The 14,461-nt window shown below is 50.5% G+C and overlaps 1 protein-coding gene across 1 annotated transcript; it reads left to right on the top strand.

Annotated features, from left to right (window-relative positions):
* Positions 1-497: 497 nt before the first annotated feature.
* Positions 498-14,161, top strand: WDR13 (WD repeat domain 13). Its single transcript, XM_088469237.1, has 10 exons — positions 498-581; positions 2,703-2,789; positions 7,179-7,416; positions 7,504-7,613; positions 7,692-7,822; positions 8,640-8,947; positions 9,055-9,235; positions 9,813-9,954; positions 12,169-12,287; positions 13,847-14,161. Exons 2-10 carry the CDS (start codon positions 2,749-2,751, stop codon positions 14,029-14,031), a joined length of 1,455 nt encoding a protein of 484 aa, XP_088325363.1. The 5' UTR covers positions 498-581; positions 2,703-2,748; the 3' UTR covers positions 14,032-14,161.
* Positions 14,162-14,461: the final 300 nt, after the last annotated feature.

Below are 14,461 nucleotides of genomic sequence, written 5' to 3'. Positions count from 1 at the left end.
GAGCTCAGCTGTCCCGCCTCCTCCCATCACACCTTGCGCCCGTCGTCTTGGAAACTGCACACACAGCCCTATCAAGCCGCCATTTTGCTGTAGGGCGTTCCCACAATCATTAATCCCTTTACCACGCTCTCTACAGCTTTATATATGTGTATATATATTTATATATATATATATATATATTTATATATATATCCACAAACACACACGGCTGGACAGCAACATATAGCATCCCTCTCCTTTAATATAATTATATACGGAGATTGTCCTTTTAATTCTGAGCTCTGAGCACAGCTTTACACATCAGGCTAGCATGAGACTACAGAAACATGTCTCCTGTAGTCATGCCACAAACGTAACACAATGTCTTCCCCTAGTGCTGGGAGATTGGCTTTTTGTTATGAAGTTGACGCAATCAAGATGATTGACAAGGAAAACCCAGCCTGCTCCGTGCGGCTATTGGTCAAAGCCAGGAGAAGCTGCTCTGTGATTGGTGGGGAGTTTGACAGCTGGAGGAGCCAGTGGTTCATCCAGTAATGACGTCACCGCAGGAGTCGGGGCGGATGGAGCTTCCGGCGGAGCAGGTATCATCTACATATTATATATTATATACACATAATATTATATATATCAGCTTCATGTCTCACTATAGTGTCATATCTACTATATTGCTAATGCTTGTGTGTTTCTTATATAATTCATTTCTAATGCTAATATGTCACCTGTAGTGTCCACATAAGGCATAGATAAATCACCAGGTGTCACACCCCATGATATGACCCACACAATAAATATGTATATGTGTGTGTCTTGCTGTTTATAGTCTATATCTTGCATACAGTGTACCTGGTTCTTGTCCTGCATATGAATAATGAAAGGTATATTACTAGCTAGAGTAGGTGTACTGCTTCTGTCTGTCATGGCCATGCTGAGGTTTGTAGTCCAACAGCAGCTGGACAGCCCTTAGGTGGCCTGATGCTGGTGCAGGGTTTTGTTACAGCGATAGACACCTCTCTGTGTATAACAATATGACAACACCCATAATCTGCCATCAGTATGGGGTTTAGACAAAGCTATATAACATAAAGCATCGGCCACTCTGATGTCAATGAATGCTGACCAGGGACGGACTGGGGCTGTATATCAGCCCTGGCAGTCCGCCCTGCACTTCCGTGTAGAGGGGGCGTGGTAAATGCACGGTGGCGTGCCGCGAGTCACGGGGGCTGGCCTCGAGGCACGCCCCTGTCTCTTTTCGGCCCATACACGCCTCCACCCCTTTACAGCTCCGTGAAATCTTAATGATTTCGGAGCTGTTGGGTGGAGGGTGGGGGTCTTTTCCTTCACCCCTCCTCGAGCCGGTCCTTATGCCAGAAGTGCCCGATGGCCAGTCCGGCCCTGATGCTGACTATTGAGTGTAGCATTTGGGGAAATAAAGTGGATTCTGATTGGTGTGCGATCTCCTTAGCCCCTGATTGGATGACTGTGATCTGTATAGACTATAGAGCAGTGGTTCTCAAACTCGGTCCTCAGGACCCCACACAGGTCACCTAGCAGATGAACAAGTGTATTCATTACTCACTGACACATTTTCAAGAGATCCACAGGTGTAGCTAATTATTTCACTTATGATTCTGTGAGACCAGGAAAACATGCACTCTTTGGCGTCCTGAGGACCGAGTTTAAGAACCTGTGGTATAGAGAGATTGATACAGACATGGTTTGGTAATGCAACCGCTCTCACCGTAATGGTTTTGGGGATATGCAAATGCTAATCTCAGCCTTCCCTTTGGGCTTCATGGCGTGATGGAGTGTACGAGCAGAGAGACGCCCACTGTAGGGCTGAGCATTTGTGATGGAGATTGTAAACACACCAACATTAACACAATTTCAGTTGCACCAGCCACATATCCGGTAGTCTAGGAGCTACTGCAGCTACTCTCCTCTAATCCAACTAATCATGGCCTCTGGCGCATTGGATTTGCGATTGGGTACGTAGCAGCGCTCCCAGACCCCCATTTAAGGCCCCTTTCTGTGATCACTTAGGGTCGTCTCCCAGTCTCCACTTTGATACACCCAGGTATTGCAAACCCCTTCTCATGTGTTAGAGAGACACACTGTACACAATTGCACCACCATTGGACACTCAGGTTCCCGGCTGTGCAGTAAGGATACCTGGACTTTCACGCATGTGCAGGATCAAAACATCATTCAACTGCGTAAGTACCAGCACCGCCTCATTTATGGATCAGGCCCAGACTGTTCCGTCCCCTCTCTGAGTTCTGTAGGCGCCATGCCCAGCTGGAGAATACATGACTTTTCAGACTCTTAAGGAAAACTAAGGATCTCAGCAGAAATAGGACTGCCAGGTAATTGAGCAATGGCTAAGCTGTTACCCTGGGGCCACAGGTGACCCTCCTGGTGAGAGTAATAAGCTCTCTATAGTCCTCATCCTAGTAAGTGAGAACGTGGATAGCAACCAGACAGCCATAGGTAACCGGCTGAGCGATGGGGACACTGTTGCTCTGATCTTACAACGTGACTTTATGCTACTCCTCAGGTAACCCTGTAAGTCTTCATGGTTTCTGTTCCAATAGGAGGCGCAAGAGCCCCTTTACAATGAATATACTGCTATATATCTATATGCTGTTGTCCAAAGAGGCCATAAGTATAAGGGAATTAATTTATTTACTGCACTCTATCATCAGGATTTTTCCGGCCTTTCAAGCTGAGGAAGCTGCCAGTGTTCGTGGAATGGCTGCAGTTTGGCAGCAGGTTCTGGCAGTTGATGCAAGGTAACCAATGTCTGTATAATCACCGGAGGGGACGAGGTGTGTGTGTGTAGTGACTGGAGAGGACAGGCTGTGTGTGTAGTGACTGGAGAGGACAGGCTGTGTGTGTAGTGACTGGAGAGGACAGGCTGTGTGTGTGTAGTGACTGGAGAGGACAGGCTGTGTGTGTGTAGTGACTGGAGAGGACAGGCTGTGTGTGTGTGTGTGTGTGTAGTGACTGGAGAGGACAGGCTGTGTGTGTGTGTGTGTGTAGTAACTGGAGGGGACAGGCTGTGTGTGTAGTAACTGGAGAGGACAGGCTGTGTGTGTGTGTGTGTGTAGTGACTGGAGAGGACAGGCTGTGTGTGTGTGTGTAGTGACTGGAGGGGACAGGCTGTGTGTGTAGTAACTGGAGAGGACAGGCTGTGTGTGTAGTAACTAGAGAGGACAGGCTGTGTGTGTGTGTGTGTGTGTGTGTGTAGTGACTGGAGAGGACAGGCTGTGTGTGTGTGTAGTGACTGGAGAGGACAGGCTGTGTGTGTAGTGACTGGAGAGGACAGGCTGTGTGTGTGTGTGTGTGTGTAGTGACTGGAGAGGACAGGCTGTGTGTGTGTGTGTGTGTGTGGTGACTGGAGAGGACAGGCTGTGTGTGTGTGTGTGTAGTGACTGGAGAGGACAGACTGTGTGTGTGTGTGTGTGTGTGTGTGTAGTGACTGGAGAGGACAGGCTGTGTGTGTGTGTGTGTGTAGTGACTGGAGAGGACAGGCTGTGTGTGTGTGTGTGTAGTGACTGGAGAGGACAGGCTGTGTGTGTGTGTGTGTGTGTGTGTGTGTAGTGACTGGAGAGGACAGGCTGTGTGTGTGTGTGTGTGTGTGTGTAGTGACTGGAGAGGACAGGCTGTGTGTGTGTGTGTAGTGACTGGAGAGGACAGGCTGTGTGTGTAGTGACTGGAGAGGACAGGCTGTGTGTGTGTGTGTGTGTAGTGACTGGAGAGGACAGGCTGTGTGTGTGTGTGTGTGTGTGTAGTGACTGGAGAGGACAGGCTGTGTGTGTGTGTAGTGACTGGAGAGGACAGGCTGTGTGTGTGTGTGTGTAGTGACTGGAGAGGACAGGCTGTGTGTGTGTGTAGTGACTGGAGAGGACAGGCTGTGTGTGTGTGTGTGTAGTGACTGGAGAGGACAGGCTGTGTGTGTGTGTGTGTAGTGACTGGAGAGGACAGGCTGTGTGTGTGTGTGTAGTGACTGGAGAGGACAGGCTGTGTGTGTGTGTGTGTAGTGACTGGAGGGGACAGGCTGTGTGTGCATGTAGGGACTGGAGGGGACAGGCTGTGTGTGTAGTGACTGGAGAGGACAGGCTGTGTGTGTGTAGTGACTGGAGGGGACAGGCTGTGTGTGTAGTGACTGGAGAGGACAGGCTGTGTGTGTGTGTGTGTGTAGTGACTGGAGAGGACAGGCTGTGTGTGTGTAGTAACTGGAGGGGACAGGCTGTGTGTGTAGTAACTGGAGAGGACAGGCTGTGTGTGTAGTGACTGGAGAGGACAGGCTGTGTGTGTGTGTGTGTGTGTAGTGACTGGAGAGGACAGGCTGTGTGTGTGTGTGTGTGTAGTGACTGGAGAGGACAGGCTGTGTGTGTGTGTGTGTAGTGACTGGAGAGGACAGGCTGTGTGTGTGTGTGTGTGTGTGTGTGTAGTGACTGGAGAGGACAGGCTGTGTGTGTGTGTGTGTGTGTGTAGTGACTGGAGAGGACAGGCTGTGTGTGTGTGTGTGTGTGTGTGTGTGTGTGTGTGTGTGTAGTGACTGGAGAGGACAGGCTGTGTGTGTGTGTGTAGTGACTGGAGAGGACAGGCTGTGTGTGTGTGTGTAGTGACTGGAGAGGACAGGCTGTGTGTGTAGTGACTGGAGAGGACAGGCTGTGTGTGCAGTGACTGGAGAGGACAGGCTGTGTGTGTGTGTGTGTAGTGACTGGAGAGGACAGGCTGTGTGTGTGTGTAGTGACTGGAGAGGACAGGCTGTGTGTGTGTGTGTGTGTGTGTAGTGACTGGAGAGGACAGGCTGTGTGTGTGTGTGTGTGTGTGTGTGTGTGTAGTGACTGGAGAGGACAGGCTGTGTGTGTGTGTGTGTGTAGTGACTGGAGAGGACAGGCTGTGTGTGTGTGTGTAGTGACTGGAGAGGACAGGCTGTGTGTGTGTGTGTGTAGTGACTGGAGGGGACAGGCTGTGTGTGCATGTAGGGACTGGAGGGGACAGGCTGTGTGTGTAGTGACTGGAGAGGACAGGCTGTGTGTGTGTAGTGACTGGAGGGGACAGGCTGTGTGTGTAGTGACTGGAGAGGACAGGCTGTGTGTGTAGTGACTGGAGAGGACAGGCTGTGTGTGTAGTGACTGGAGAGGACAGGCTGTGTGTGTAGTGACTGGAGAGGACAGGCTGTGTGTGTGTAGTGACTGGAGGGGACAGGCTGTGTGTGTAGTGACTGGAGAGGACAGGCTGTGTGTGTGTAGTGACTGGAGGGGACAGGCTGTGTGTGCATGTAGGGACTGGAGGGGACAGGCTGTGTGTGTAGTGACTGGAGAGGACAGGCTGTGTGTGTAGTGACTGGAGAGGACAGGCTGTGTGTGTGTAGTGACTGGAGGGGACAGGCTGTGTGTGTAGTGACTGGAGAGGACAGGCTGTGTGTGTGTAGTGACTGGAGAGGACAGGCTGTGTGTGTGTAGTGACTGGAGAGGACAGGCTGTGTGTGTGTAGTGACTGGAGAGGACAGGCTGTGTGTGTGTAGTGACTGGAGAGGACAGGCTGTGTGTGTGTAGTGACTGGAGAGGACAGGCTGTGTGTGTGTAGTGACTGGAGAGGACAGGCTGTGTGTGTGTAGTGACTGGAGAGGACAGGCTGTGTGTGTGTAGTGACTGGAGAGGACAGGCTGTGTGTGTGGTTAGTGACTGGAGAGGACAGGCTGTGTGTGTGTGTGTGTAGTGACTGGAGAGGACAGGCTGTGTGTGTGTGTGTGTGTGTGTGTGTGTGTATAGTGACTGGAGAGGACAGGCTGTGTGTGCATGTAGGGACTGGAGAGGACAGGCTGTGTGTGCATGTAGGGACTGGAGGGGACAGGCTGTGTGTGCATGTAGGGACTGGAGAGGACAGGCTGTGTGTGCATGTAGGGACTGGAGGGGACAGGCTGTGTGTGCATGTAGGGACTGGAGGGGACAGGCTGTGTGTGTGCATGTAGGGACTGGAGGGGACAGGCTGTGTGTGTAGTGACTGGAGAGGACAGGCTGTGTGTGTGTAGTGACTGGAGGGGACAGGCTGTGTGTGTAGTGACTGGAGAGGACAGGCTGTGTGTGTGTAGTGGCTGGAGGGTACAGGCTGTGTGTGTAGTGACTGGAGAGGACAGGCTGTGTGTGTGTAGTGACTGGAGAGGACAGGCTGTGTGTGTGTAGTGACTGGAGAGGACAGGCTGTGTGTGTGTGTAGTGACTGGAGAGGACAGGCTGTGTGTGTATGTAGTGACTGGAGAGGACAGGCTGTGTGTGTGTGTGTGTGTGTGTATAGTGACTGGAGAGGACAGGCTGTGTGTGTGCATGTAGGGACTGGAGAGGACAGGCTGTGTGTGCATGTAGGGACTGGAGGGGACAGGCTGTGTGTGTGCATGTAGGGACTAGAGAGGACAGGCTGTGTGTGCATGTAGGGACTGGAGGGGACAGGCTGTGTGTGTGCATGTAGGGACTGGAGAGGACAGGCTGTGTGTGCATGTAGGGACTGGAGGGGACAGGCTGTGTGTGTATAGTGACTGGAGGGGACAGGCTGTGTGTGCGCGTAGTGACTGGAGGGGACAGGCTGTGTGTGCGCGTAGTGACTGGAGGGGACAGGCTGTGTGTGTAGTGACTGGAGGGGACAGGCTGTGTGTGTAGTGACTGGAGGGGACAGGCTGTGTGTGTGCGTAGTGACTGGAGGGGACAGGCTGTGTGTGTGTGGGCTTAATGACAAGAGGGGACAGGCTGTGTGTGTGCGCGTAGTGACTGGAGGGGACAGGCTGTGTGTGCGCATAGTGACTGGAGGGGACAGGCTGTGTGTGTGCGCATAGTGCCTGGAGGGGACAGGCTGTGTGTGCGCGTAGTGACTGGAGGGGACAGGCTGTGTGTGTGCGCGTAGTGACTGGAGGGGACAGGCTGTGTGTGTGCTCGTAGTGACTGGAGGGGAAAGGCTGTGTGTAGTGACTGGAGGGGACAGGCTGTGTGTGTGCTTAGTGACAAGAGAGGACAGGCTGTGTGTGTGCGTAGTGACAGGAGGGGACAGGCTGTGTGTGTGCGTAGTGACTGGAGGGGACAGGCTGTGTGTGTGTGTAGTGACTGGAGGGGACAGGCTGTGTGTGTGTGTGTGGTGACTGGAGAGGACTGTTATCTGTAAGTGTAATGATTCTCTCAGGTACAACGCATACCGCACTCCGGCACACCCGCAGTTTCGCACACAGTACATCCGGAGACGCAGCCAGCTCCTCCGAGAGAATGCAAAGGCTGGATATGAGCCGCTCCTGCGGCGTCAGTACTTGAAACTGCGCAGCCAACTTCTTGCCCAGCGGTACGGTCCCCTGTCTGAACAGAGCAGCTTCCGGGCACACAGTAACAGCATACGCAGCTCTCGCACTACCCTGGACCGCATGGAGGTGAGCAGCATGTGCTGGGGGGGAAGGGGGGAATGACCAGGACATGTTGGTACTTGCAGAGGGAATACTGAGCTCTTTAAATTTTAGGATTTGGAAGAAGAGCCACGTTCCCAGGGGTCACGAGGCCACAGACGTTCGGTCAGTCGCGGCTCCTACCAATTGCAGGCACAAATGAACCGTGTGGCACAAGATGAAAGGTGAGGAAAGTCTACGGGGGGATGGAAGGGAAGAACAGTTCCAATGGATGTGAGTTAACAGTGTCTGCACTCCCACAGAGCACCTGGCAGTGTGGTGCCAACACCACTGGCTGAGGCGAGCCGGGCAATGGCTGGCGACACCACACTGAGCGAGAATTACGCCTTTGCCGGCATGTATCATATATTTGACCAACACGTGGATAAAGCTGGTAGGTGACACTCAGACTTGTGCTTGGTTAGGACAATTCCAAGCTGTGGGCCTGATTCAGACCCGCTCGCGAGCGGGTCGATGTTTGGTCACTACGCATGCCGGAGCCGGCTCCGACGTGCGCTTGCGCGAGACCCGGCTAGCGACGAGCGCTCCGTCGCTCCGGGTCTCGCACCAAAAGGGGGTGGCTGTCGATGTTGATCGACAGCTCGCCCCATTTTGGAGGCGGGCGGGGGGGGGGTGGCTGGCCAAACGGAGGCGTTCCCAACAGAACGCCTGCCGTTTGGGGGCGGCCCAACTGACATCACGAGTGATGTCAGTGGTGAGCTTCCAGCTCTATTAAGAGCCAGAAGCTCACTGGGGCTTGCGGGAACGAGACACTACCGCAAGGGTCTCGACGCAAGCCGCGATGGTCGAGACCATCGCGACCATCACCTGGCCGCACGCAATAGCTGTGGGTGGTCACCCACAGCTATGCGAGCGGCCAGGAGGCCGCACAAATAAAAAATAAAAAAAAGGCCATGATTTAGAGCCAGCGCTCTTTCAGAGCGTCCGGCTCTGAATCAGGCCCAGTGTTATGAGTGTTGGAGGCATTGAGGTGTAATGCTTACCGACCTTGGAAAGTGGACAGGAACATTGTATGACTCAGCCGACCAGCAATCACTTAAACCAGTTGTCTTCAGTGCTGATGTCTGCAGTTCGTAGGTGTAAATCTTAGAAAGTTAAACACAGTCACTATGATAAATCACGGCGATCACATTTATATTTTTGTTAATGATATTTGGCCAGTAACTGATGACTTTATATTGTGTCCATAGTCCATAAGGTGCAATTTGCCAACGATGACAAGAACCTCCTCGCTTGCTGCTCGCTGGATGGGACAATATCAGTGTGTCAGCTGGTGCCCACCCCCCCCACCGTACTGCAGACCTTGCGCGGCCACACTTGTCCAGTCAGTGACTTCGCCTGGTCCTTGTCTAACGATATCATCGTGTCCACCTCCCTGGATGGCAGCATGCGCATCTGGAACACCCAGGATGGCCGCTGTATCCGACAGATCCCCGACCCAGACTTGGCTCAGATGCTGTGCTGCACGTTTCAACCAATCAATAACAATCTCACCGTGGTGAGTGCAGAACGATCCTCCTCTCAGAGCTGTCTCCGTAATCCTCCTACACCACCACCCATTTTAATTAGTCTTCGCGGTCTTGTGACCTTTAATTGCTCTTTCAGGTCGGTAACGTGAAACACAACGTCCACGTCGTGAATATTTCCACCGGTAAAAAGGTGAAGGGAGGCAGCAGTAAGCTGACCGGCCGAGTGTTGTCGATGTCCTTCGACTCGGCCGGACGTATCCTGTGGGCAGGTGACGACCGCGGAAGTATCTTCTCCTTCCTTTTTGACATGGCCACTGGTGAGTGGGAACTTAGAAACGTGGTTGCGCTCGCTCTGTATCAGGGCCGTCCTATTTAAATGTGGAGCGGCCTTTTGGACGCTCACATAGCTGTGGGTTACCACCCACAGCTTATGCAAGCTTCCATGATGATGGTCGCGATGGTCAAGACCATCGCGACCATCGGGCTTGCGACGAGACCCTGCGGTAGGGTCTCGGTGACCGCAAGCCCTGGAGTGATTTTGGCTCTATCAGAGCCAAAATCACTCCCACTGACATCACTGGTGATGTCAGTGGGGCCGGATCCAGACGGTAGGCGTTCCCATGGGAACGCCTCCGTCTGGCAGCCACGCCCCCGGCACGCCCACTAAAGGGGGCGTGCTGTCACTCACCATCGACAGCACTCCTACTTTGGTGCGAGACCCCGAGCGACGTATTCCTCGTCGCTCGCCGGGTCTCGCGCATGCGCATTCGCCGAACATCGACCAGCTTGCGAGCGTCCTTTGCTCGCGAGCGGGTCTGAATGACCCCCACTGTCCTATAATGTGACTTTTCTTGCCTACAGTAGTAGTACTACTAATGCATTTATCTCCTGCAGGTAAATTGACAAAAGCCAAACGTCTTGTTGTGTCAGAAGGCAGCGCCATCACCAGCATCTCTGCCCGCTCCTGGATCAGCCGCGAGGCCCGGGACCCTTCCCTGCTGGTGAATGCCAGTATTAACAAGCTGTTACTGTACAGGTAGGGAATCCTGCAGAGAATAGAGGGCCTGATTCAGAGCCGGACGCAATTTGCGGACGGTCGTTCAGGAAAAGGGGGTGGCTATTCAAATGAACCGTTCGCTCTTTGCAGTCTGTTCACACCTCTATGTCTGAACGAGCGAACAAAACTTGCGGTCGTTTTTTGGATAACTACGCCCCCTGGCTGCTCGCATCCTACGTCATGTCCGCTATTTATTAGATTAATCGAGTACATCGACCAGCGTATGAACTGCTCGCTATTCTTGTGGTTGGTTTTTCCTACCGCAATCTTGCGAGCAGTTCTGGCTATAAAATAACCCAGTGACGTGGTCAGTGACGCTGCTGTATTAATTATGCACACCCATAAAACGCCCGTTTTGACCTTTAAGCACGCCTGCGTTCTGATCTCCACTCCCCGTTTTCAAGCACCTTCCCCTGTTACCACCCACATACGCCTCCTCCTGTCATTCATATTAGCAGGCATTCGCTATTTAGCGAACAAACGATTTTCGGCCGCACTGACTGGTTCGCGCATGCGTATTATGATCCGTACGCATGCGCAGTTGGGCAAACATCGCTCGGAACGAACGAGCAGCCGCTTACGAGCGGCTCTGAATCAGGCCCAGAATTCTGTGCTGTTTACTACGTACATATTAAGGCATGTGGCTGCTATGGTGCTAGTACACCTGCTTGCTGGGGTCACCCCCAGTACGGTTTCCATTGTTACCACATAAACCAGCATCAGGCTGCGTACACACTTATAGATATATCTGTCCAATCTGTCTGGTGGGAAGGGAAATCTGGTAATGTATGGGAGCAAATAAGAAAAGACAATTGCTCCCAAACACTAGAAAACGGACCAGGTCTTCCTTCCCACCAGGGCGATCGGACCGATAGATCTATAGGTGTGTACACAGCCTTACGCCACGTATCCACTAGCCGAGAAAAATAAGCGATTGAACGATAACGACATTGTTATCGTTCAATTGCTCATTAATCGTGCAGAAAAATGTCGGCAACAACCAGCAATGCGCGTTCCCGCTGGTCGTTGCCGACATCGCTCATCACCCGAACATGACGGTCAACCTGACGATACCTTCAAGTTGAGCATGTTCGGGGATGAGGGAGGGTGCCTGCACTGAATGACATATGGTTCAGTGTGGGCACGGCACAGTATAATGAACGACTGTACGATATCGTTCAGTCTTTCATTGTCGGCTAGTGGATATGCACCTAGCAGAGGTGTTGTAATCCTCCCACCATGTAGTATCGCACGGTGTGGTCCAATGGCAAGAGATGGATGATGTAATTGGGGGTGGGCTATTACATCATTATCTGGTGTGACCAGTTCCAAAAGTAAAGCTAGCTACACACTATCAGATTTTCTTGATTGGGAGGAGGAACGGGGCGATTTTCCATAAAATTGAAATCCCCAATATCTGTGCTACACATTTGTGCAATTTTTCCATAGAAGACATACCGGTATGTCTACCTACAAGGGTGATGACATAGTGACAGGAGAACATAGGAAATGGGTGCAGATTATTGAGAATGCACACACTGCTCCAGATCGGGAATTTGAGATTTTCATTCTTGACCGACAGATCAGATAATTGAAGGAAGGCGTTTGTGGATGTTTTCTAACCGTTTTTTCGGTGAAATGATCGTTCATACACACTATACAATATATCAGGCCGATCACCCGATTATTCAATTGTATAGTGTGTAGTAGGGTTGCATAAAATTTGGATTTTTTTTTTTTTTTTTTTAAATCAAAAACTGATTTATTTGATTTAAATAGGATTTTTTTATTAAAAAATGTTTTTAAAATAAAAGTTTAAAAGGGTAAACAGTTTACTTTAAAAAAAAAAAAAAGTAATAAAAAATCCTATTTCCATCCTAAAAAAAAATCTGATTTAAATCAAGTAAATCCGTTTTTTTAATTTATTTATTTATTTTTAAATCCAATTTTATGCAACCCTGGACTGTGTAGCTAGCTTTAGTCAGTAAGCAGACAAATAAGCAGCATATAAATCCGTAACATTTGCTCAGACTCCATAAAAAAAAAAAATAACATAAAACCATGTCTAATATATACATTCTCCTCTGCTTGGCACAATTAAGCACATACCAATTTGTTGGTTAGTGCCCTTTAAGTTAATCATGTGCAAGTAGATTGATGTCTAATCATCAACTACCAATCTCTTCCCTGTAGGGTTGTGGATAACGAGGGAACTCTACAGTTAAAACGAACCTTCCCGATCCAGCAAACCAGTAACGCCATCCGCAGTATCTTCTGTCCGCTCATGTCCTTCAGACAAGGAGCCTGTGTCGGTAAGCAGATCATAGGACAGGGGGGGTCAGTCATTTTGTGTCAAGTAACTGTCAAATTTTTTTATTTTATTTTTACCAAATAACCTCACCCACTTTTAATTTTTTGAAATATGAAAAAAATACTCAATTTAATGATTTTCTGCAAGTTTTAGGGGCTTATGTAATAGGTTGCGACGTGCAGCCGCTGCCGGAACTCCTGCGAGAGTTCCTGTATTTTTAAAGCGCCAATCATTGGTTTTGCCTTTAAAATGATTGCCGCTTTAAAAGAAATACAGGAAGTCTCGCAGGATTTCCCGCAGCGGCAGGCAGTTACACCCTATTACATAAGCCCCCAGGTGTGTATGGATTTGTTAAACGGTTATCGGAAGTAAAGATGAACAGGCTGAAGTACCCCCTTGGGTTTCTCCTTAGCACTTCTGAGGCTGGTCTCTATGTTCTACAGTGCATTGCTGTAGCAGGAATTACCATTACTGTAAATATAATGTACATGCAGATATTCCTATACCAGGGCGTGCCCTCATTCCAGTTATTCATGTTTGTCTGGGTACATTCTTGACACAATTATATAGAGCTGTCATTATCTCCCCATTTGTACTGCACGTTTGCTGCATCAGAAGTAATAATAACGTGCTCCCCCTATAAAATGTGCCTAACTGGTGCAGAGCCCCATGGTATAATGTAGCGGTCATTGTCCGTTAGCTACATACAGTTCTGGAGACCCCTTGATGAATAGCGACCCACAAACGACGCAGTCTCCACCCAGTGTATTTTATTAGTATAGCTCTTCCTTTAAAAACAGGATCCGGTTTTTACACTTGGTTGCCGTCACCAGAGATGGGATGACTTCACTAAGCAATCAGGTGTCAGTGTCCTCACGAACCATTCCTCCAGGTGGCCAAGCCACCCACTCCCCTAGACTGCTACTAGGTGTATAAGTCTCTCACTGGCACCACCAGGCTCCTGCTTACACTCCTGTGTAGTGTATATAGCTGCTGCAGCGCCTCTTTTCTCATTACTCTGGCTACTTCCCATTTACTTTGGATCAGGACTGCTGAGTAGCAGGCAGGACAACAGGGAGATAACGTCAATCTGCTGATCAAAGGAACTAATAACGTTTACAAGAGCCTTATACACTACTGAAAGGCTCTCGCAAAGTCCGTGCTGTGAGGGGACCCAAGCAGGTGGGTGTCAGATCCCAGAGCAGCACTACTTCTGTGGAAGCTTTAAATGTAAGGCTGTGCCCTGTTGGTATTCCCCAGGGGCAACAAGTCTTTTGGATTCAATAGATTGTGCTCTCGGCCTGCTCAGAATCCCGGTGCCGGAATCCCGACACCCGTCAGAATCACGGCACAGGCATCCTGACGTTAAGTAGTGAAGTTAGGCACTAGGGGGAGGGGGGTTAGGATACCTACCGACAGGTGTTGGTATCCTAAATTCGGCGTCAGGATTCTGACCGCCAGGATTTTGTACCCAACCTAATATACAGTTCTTTTCTCTTTGGAGCTAGTGCTATAGTTATGTAATATTGTTCTCACCAAGCGTTTAATTTCCTTCTATAGTAACAGGGAGTGAAGACATGTGCGTCTACTTCTTCGATGTGGAACGGGCCACTAAAGCCATTGTGAACAAGCTACAAGGTCACAGCGCAGCCGTCCTGGGCGTCAGCTTCAACTGCGATGAAAGCTTGTTGGCCTCCAGTGATGCGAAGGGCATGGTGATCATCTGGCGGAGGGAGCAAAAGTAATTCTAATGTCATTTCCCCCCCCCCCCTCCGCTAAAGCAGAGCTGTACATGCAGTATCCAATATCCCTATACCTACCCCCTTTATTTATATGTGCTGTATGTATCCTATGAAATAAAACGCCCTGCACCCAGTTATTGGGAAAATGGTCTCTGGGTTGTGACTGTTTAGTTCAGAGTTCCCCAAACTCAGGGTCTCATTCAGAGCCGCTCGCTCTGAATCAGGGCCGGGCTTTTTTTTTTTTGGAGCAGCCTCTTGGCCCACAGCTATAGCGAGTGGCCATGATGATGGTCGCAATGGTCAAGACCATCAGGCTTGCGACGGGACCCTTGTGGTAGGGTCTCATTCATCACTAACCCCAGAGAGCTTTCGGCTCAAACAGAGCCGGAAGCTCTCCACTGACATCACTCGTGACGTCAGTGGGGCCGCCCCC

The sequence above is a fragment of the Taudactylus pleione genome, unplaced genomic scaffold (assembly GCF_031769625.1).
Source record: "Taudactylus pleione unplaced genomic scaffold, aTauple2 ptg000013l, whole genome shotgun sequence".
In the NCBI taxonomy this organism is placed as follows: domain Eukaryota; kingdom Metazoa; phylum Chordata; class Amphibia; order Anura; family Myobatrachidae; genus Taudactylus; species Taudactylus pleione.
This window is presented reverse-complemented; position numbering and strand designations above follow the sequence as displayed.

Excerpts from the sequence above, each read along its gene's own strand:
- WDR13 (XM_088469237.1), top strand. The coding sequence starts at position 2,749 with ATGGCTGCAGTTTGGCAGCAGGTTCTGGCAGTTGATGCAAG. Across the intron at positions 8,948-9,054 it reads TCAATAACAATCTCACCGTG|GTCGGTAACGTGAAACACAA; the intron begins GTGAGTGCAGAA and ends TTGCTCTTTCAG. Across the intron at positions 12,288-13,846 it reads CAGACAAGGAGCCTGTGTCG|TAACAGGGAGTGAAGACATG; the intron begins GTAAGCAGATCA and ends TTCCTTCTATAG.